This window comes from Arachis ipaensis, chromosome B10 (genome assembly GCF_059453495.1).
Source record: "Arachis ipaensis isolate K30076 ecotype BB chromosome B10, ASM5945349v1, whole genome shotgun sequence".
NCBI lineage: Eukaryota > Viridiplantae > Streptophyta > Magnoliopsida > Fabales > Fabaceae > Arachis > Arachis ipaensis.
In genome coordinates, this window is record NC_142435.1 from 129,567,014 (window position 1) to 129,573,678 (window position 6,665).

Below are 6,665 nucleotides of genomic sequence, written 5' to 3' on the forward strand. Positions count from 1 at the left end.
ATTGATGCAAATAAAAAAATTTAAAAATAAAATTAAAACAAATTAAAATTTAAAAATATTTTTAAAATTTTTAACAAATTTTAATAATAAAAAATATATTTTACCCTAAAAAAATAAACATCTTCAATCCTTGTTTTTGGTTTGTATCTTCAACCTTCTTCCCACACCTACCCTCAAGTTGCAATGGTAATAAACTAGGCCAATACTTGCATAAACTTCTTTTGTTATTCTAAAAAGAACCGCATCATTGTACTTTACCATGTGGTTTTGTTTTGTACATAGATTGTAGGAGCATGCATTTTACAACTCAAAATTCATGCCAACGATACCCTTTTTCTCCTCTTAAAATAATCATCGAATACTAACAAAACTAATGGTTCAATTTGTCAATATGTTTTTCTTTCTTCTTGAGATTCAACATGTATTGTATACTAACAAAATCATGATGGTAAATAATAAATATGCGCAATTTGGAAATTTAAGACTGAATTTTTATACAAAGGTTTTGCTGAATGAATTGACGAAAGAAAATTAAAACGAGCAGACTCAATGATGTAAATGAAAGCCCAAACTCTACAAAACGCTGTAGTTACAATGGGCTAAAGCCCAATCCAATAAAAGCCCGTTAACAATAATTACTGTCCATGCATGATGCATGGTGGATAGAGCTGTTTGGTTTAGGTAGTCGGGAAGAAGAGAACAAGGCAACCAGCTTCATTAGCAATTTGCAGCATTGCCAAATGGCAATGGCAATGGCCATGGCCTCATCCTCAATGTTATCAACAACTTGTTCTTTCAGTTTCCCTTCTATCACTATGTGCATTTCCTCTTACAACCCTAACCGTTCTAGAAGACTAGCTCTCTTTCACCTTCTTTCTGGTCCTTTTGGTAATTAACCTCCGTTCACATCAGCTTTATTATTATTCATTTGATACTTAGAGTTAATTAATTATATTATAACTCTGTTTACATTAACAGAATTGTTACGGCAATTTGTTCAGCTATTCCACAGTCCCAATCTCTGTTATTTGGTGTAAAAGGTTCAGAATTGTTTAGAGTAGGAGAGGCTAATGCAGCAGAGAATCTAATTCAACCAGAGCAAAACTTGTTTGAATGGGTCAAAAATGACAATAGAAGATTCTTACATGTTGTGTACCGTGTTGGGGACTTGGATAAGACTATAAAGTATGCTACCTATGATGCTTCAATTGCCCTAAATTAATGCAATTATTATAATTCTATATTCTTGAATCTTGATTACATTTTTGGAATGTGTATATATATTTAGGTTTTACACGGAGTGCCTTGGCATGAACCTGTTGAGAAAACGTGATATACCTGAAGAAAGATACACAAATGCTTTTCTTGGATATGGCCCTGAAGATTCCAATTTTACAGTTGAGCTTACCTACAGTGAGTTTAGATGTGCAAGATTCAAACTTTTGTTTAGCATAAAATAGTTTGTGCTTCTCATGTTTCGTGTTTGTATTTCTTCATCATTGCAGATTATGGAGTGGACAAGTATGACATTGGAAATGGGTTTGGTCATTTGGGTGTTGTAGTTGAAGATGTAAGCTCCTATTATAGAACAATTAGAAAACAAAGCATGATTGTTGATATTGTAGAACTAAGCAACAGCAACTTAAAAATAGAGTCTCCATTTGAACACATTGGTACATTAAGAACCAATTTATATTTTTCATGAACATTAGTTACCAGCTTATATAACATCACTAGCCAATTGATCAATGTGTGTTGTTATCTTCAAACTGTGAAATTCTCACAGGAAGTTAAAAACTCAAATGGTCTTTTTTAGAGTGGTTTTTGGTACATTTCCTTTTCTTGATGCTCAATGTATGCTGCATGTCTCTATCAAATTTCTGACTTAAATTATGATGATTATTGTCCTTACTCCAATTTTCTAGGCTGCCAAGGCAGTTGATCTGATAAAAGCAAAAGGTGGAAAGGTTATCAAGGAACCAGGGCCTGTCAAAGGTGGCAGCACAGTAACTTCTTTCATCCAAGATCCTGATGGTTATGAATTTGAGCTCTTGGAAAGAGGACTTACTTCCGAACCCCTATGCCAAGTGTCACTTCGTGTAGGTGATCTTGACCGTGCCATAGTCTTCTATCAGAAAGTGAGTGTTTTCTACTCCTATTAGGATGAAAATGTGAAAGGTTCTTTCATGAAGTGAATTCCATCTTTCTTTCATGTAGCTTAATATTTGTCCTTGTTTTATGGATTTCAAAAGGCTCTTGGCATGCAACTTCTGCATAGGAAAGACAATCCTGAGCACAAGGTAAACTTATGGTGATGGCAATTATTAATATCATGCGCAAGTTGGCTTGTTTGGTTTCTGCTTTTATTTTCAGTGACCTTTGCTTATTAGATTTTGTGAAGAAAAAAAGTAAAAACAAAAAACATGATTTTATCGATTTTTAGCTATCAATTGTCATTGATTCTGATTGTTTTACAGAATACAGTTGCCACAATGGGGTATGGTCCTGAAGATAAGAACACTGTTCTAGAACTTACATATAACTATGGAATCACTAATTATGACAAAGGAAATGGCTATGGACAGGTAGATACTATTTAGTTTCCATTTTCGAAAGTGGTTTTATTGATTTTTGTGTTGTTTTCCGTGTCTATTTTCTATATCTTACTGTTAGAATGCAACTCATTTATGTGTTTGCACAGATTGCAATAGGCACAAATGATGTGTATAAGAGTGCAGAAGCAATCAAACTGTGTGGAGGCAAGATTATCCGTGAACCTGGGCCGCTGCCAGGTATCAACACCAAGATAGCAGTTTGCTTGGACCCTGATGGTTGGAAATTGGTATGCATAACCTTTCCCTCTATTTGATTGTATGGGATTTATTATGTGCTTCTTCTAAGACTTCAACCAGGTCAACTACGTTGATGAGGTCAACTACGTTGATGAATTCATGGGTGGTTTGTGTATGATATGTAATAAGAGAGGAATGAATCATATGTGAAATAACGTGAGAAATTCTAGGCGAACATATTTTGTTTTAAACACCATGCCGACTCACTCTCCATGGTTGGACGGAATGAGTCGGATGACTTGCGATGCAAGATATGTACACCTAACGTAACTCAAAATACTATTATCACTACTGCTTTTTCTCTATACCTATCATCTGAATTCTCCATTCATTTACACCCGAGACTTTGGCATAGAATGATACCATCTTATTGTATTTTAAAGTTTGACTTGTGTATTACTTATGCAGGCTTTTGTTGATAATGCTGATTTCCTGAAGGAATTAGAGTGACAATGTAATGGTTCTAGATCCTATGCCTCTTCATTGAAATCATTGTACTCTATCAATGTCCTTGGTGAAATCTTACAGTTATTCTATCAAATGTACATCTGTATAAGCATCTCATCAAGTAAAAGTAAAAGAGAAGTAGAAAAAGCAACCCCATATCAGCCATTTTATTTTATTTTCTGTTTATATTTATGCCGCTTTGGCGCGGCAATTCAACATATACTGGATCCCATCAAGCCAGAACTGTTTGTCTCTTTTACTCTCACATTCAAACTCTATTATCCTTTCTGCAGTTTTAATTCCAAAATATGCCCTCTTTTCTATTAAGTCTTCCTTCTCTCTTCCCGGCCAAGCTTGGACATCACTGCAGACTCCGGTGACTATACCTGCGATTTTATAGGGCGTACCTTAAAGCATTGGTTTTCAGATTGTGCGAAAGAATAGTTATGAATGAAACTTTGAGCTTACATTTCTTCTTTTTGGTGAATGTTCCTGCCATGTGCTTGCTCTTCATTTTCGCTATAACCTGTTGTAATTTTGTTAGAACATTCCATGTAACTATTTAATTGGAGATATCAACAAAATCAGTGGTTACGATTATCTCCTATGCCTATTATTTGTTGATGGATTTTTGAGTGTCTTCTAGCAATTACCTGTAAATTTGAATTCATATTGAAAGATACTTGCTTCCAGTGAAGATCTCCTGCATTTAACATTGGGATACTTTGTGTTATAAATATAAACTTCTATATGCATTTGCCATTTGTTTTAATTCACTTAGATTGCTATGAACATTTTAATGATACCTTTTCTTGTACGCTTTAGAATCTCCCCTCCTTTGAAAACAGAGTCCAGTGCCAGCAAGATGTTTGCTTCTCTTCCTTCCTTGCATTTTTCATCGACTAGAGGGAACGTCGTCGCTCCAACCCCCTTCTGCAGTCTTGCCTTTAGAGTAGCAGCTCCTCGCAACGCTTCCAACATAACATTTCGTTTAGTAGATTCTTTCATTATAATATTAGATGACATCTTTGGCATATGAACTTATAACATTTCTTCTATGGTTTTCTGGTCTCCATCTACCTCCGGCTATAAAACTACCCTCCATATGATCTACTTTATTAACTGAAAGCCTCAACAGCCTTATCAAAACATGTTCATAGCACCTAAAGAGTTAATACACGAGGCAAGAACATGGTGCAAAATGCAAATTGAGAAATGAACAATATAGAGGTTCTGATACCTGTGGCCGCTCCAGCTGTTAAAGTCATCATATCTCCATTGGTTTTTGCATTAATGGCAGAGTTAACTACAGTTAAGATTTGTTCATGTTCAGCTCCCATATCCTCAGCAATCTCAATGCAGTGAGAGGCAACCAAGGCTGCTGCTGATGCAATCGTGGCAGAACTGATGGGATTGTTCTTTTGGCCGGCATTAGGCACTTCTTGTGATGATGCCATTGAAGCTGCAATGGCCGCAACGGCAGCAGCTACACCTGCCACGGATACTGCAGCATGCAACTGAGCATTATGAGTCCTAATTTCCTGCTTTTTCCTCTCCTTTTGATCCTTCAGCCATCTTCCCATTGTCCTTCCTCTCAGCAAACTCTTGTAAAGCTAGTATGCAAAAGTTTACAAGAAGAATAACAAAGAAAAAGAGTGATGAATGATTGAGCTTTTATTTTTAGTATATAATCATGAGGTTGAGTGTAATGTACCCCATTTCTGAGCAAGTTTTGACTTGAAAGGAATTCTGGATTGATTGCTTGATGGAGTAAAAATAAGTCCTGCACATAATGGATACTTTTTGTCATTAATTTCTCTACTTGGGTTAAGTCCAGATTTATGTCATTTAGTTTATCCTTTTTTGAAACTACATATCAAGCAATCAGTGACATAATTATCCATTATGGGCAGCACATAATGTTAAAAATAAGTTCTTCTGTAAGTTAGAAACCAAAACAACCTCACATGTTGTGACTTATCTGAATTCACAGTGTGTAGATAAGACAGATAGATGATTTTAAAGTGAAAGGTGAAGTTTAATTAGAGCATATTAATGCCAAATGATGATTACCATACTATATGTGAAAGCAGTATGATAGTACCTTAGTTTCATCACTATCTTTTGGCAAAATCTGAGGGCAACATCCATTAAGTAACTGCTCAAATAATTTACATCAGAATCATTGTAAATATATAAAGCAATAGCTACACACTTTGAAATTCATATATGCTTGTAAATATTGAAGAATTCTAGAATCAGGAGAAAGAAAGAACATTGATTTTGGTGAAAAGGGCTTCTGATTTCTCATTAGAATCTCTTCTTTTTGGCTTTTTTTTTTCTTTCCCTTTACTCAAGTGTGTGTGCATAGCATAGAATCTATTATTAATAGAACTCAAACTAACTTCTTGATTTTCAGTTTCAAAATGCTGCATTTCTTGCTAACTAAAGTAGTTTTAAAGGCCTAATTTCTGATTAAAAGGTTTTTCAAATTCCAAAGTAGAACCAAAAGCAAAAAACTTACAGAATCCTTGTTCTCAGCAGAAGTTGTGGAAGGCTTGATGTTAGTGTTATAGTGAAGTGCTTTGGAGAGTTCCATTGCTGAGAGACTCCATGATCTTGCAAGAAACTCCATAGACTCTGTTGGAGTCTCAGGTGGTGGACATGATGATGATAGTGTGCATTCTGAAGCTGCATTCTCATCTATGTTCTCTAGCTGATGAATTGAGCATTTGGAATTTGTAGAGCTCACTTTCATTCCAATAAAAATAATGAAAAAGGGTCAAATTTTTTCATCACAATGAATAAAACATGATTATCATATTAATCAAAATCAACATTTGTCCTGAAATGAAGCCAAAAGAAATTAAAAAACTACCTAACAACATTAACAATTATAACTTGTAAAGAATCACAGAAAAGGAGTTAAATTCTTTTATATGTAAAAGCATGGATTCTTGTTTTGTCATGTTATGCTAAGTATATATACTCTCATTTATTACTTTTCAAGTGCCTAAAAGAAAATGAAAAAAAAAAAAGAAGTTTCTCATTTAGCACTCACTTGTTAAAGAGTGGTGAGAGAATTGAGAATGTGGAGAGCAAGATGGTGATGGTGATGAGAGGAATGAGGAGCAACAGTTAGATATTTAACATGATAGAAAAATAAAAATAAAAATAAAAAATATTTTAATTGAGGATAATAAAGACAAGTTAAAAGATTCAACAAGGTGGTAGAAAAAAAAGGGACCCAGGGCATTTTTTCATTCATTCATGTCTCCAACTTAATATGTTTATTGTTGCTTTCTTTTTTTGTATTTCCACTTCTTAGTGCTTTATGCATTAAAGCAGTGAAAGGCCTGGTTTTAT

At 34.6% G+C, this 6,665-nt stretch overlaps 2 protein-coding genes across 4 annotated transcripts; one reads left to right on the forward strand and one right to left on the reverse strand.

Moving 5' to 3' along the window:
- The first annotated feature begins 670 nt into the window (after positions 1-670).
- On the forward strand, positions 671-4,020 carry LOC107624478 (putative lactoylglutathione lyase). 2 transcript variants are annotated; one of them, XM_088510308.1, is made up of 10 exons: positions 671-888; positions 1,002-1,185; positions 1,289-1,413; positions 1,506-1,570; positions 1,926-2,138; positions 2,253-2,300; positions 2,478-2,585; positions 2,702-2,842; positions 3,261-3,306; positions 3,593-4,020. In XM_088510308.1, the coding sequence occupies exons 1-9, from the start codon at positions 741-743 to the stop codon at positions 3,300-3,302; spliced, it is 1,074 nt and encodes a 357-aa protein (XP_088366434.1). In that variant the 5' UTR covers positions 671-740; the 3' UTR covers positions 3,303-3,306; positions 3,593-4,020. The 2 variants fall into 2 exon arrangements, with proteins under 2 accessions (XP_088366434.1, XP_016182453.3); XM_016326967.3 differs by having other exon boundaries at positions 3,261-4,020.
- On the reverse strand, positions 3,439-6,057 carry LOC107624477 (phosphoinositide binding protein). Of its 2 annotated transcripts, XM_016326966.3 has the most exons (8): positions 5,824-6,057; positions 5,404-5,457; positions 5,014-5,082; positions 4,540-4,912; positions 4,106-4,270; positions 3,953-4,002; positions 3,768-3,825; positions 3,439-3,685 (listed from the first exon to the last, which is right to left on the reverse strand). In XM_016326966.3, the coding sequence occupies exons 1-8, from the start codon at positions 6,055-6,057 to the stop codon at positions 3,489-3,491; spliced, it is 1,200 nt and encodes a 399-aa protein (XP_016182452.2). In that variant the 3' UTR covers positions 3,439-3,488. The 2 variants fall into 2 exon arrangements, with proteins under 2 accessions (XP_016182452.2, XP_020969517.2); XM_021113858.2 differs by lacking the exon at positions 5,014-5,082.
- Positions 6,058-6,665: the final 608 nt, after the last annotated feature.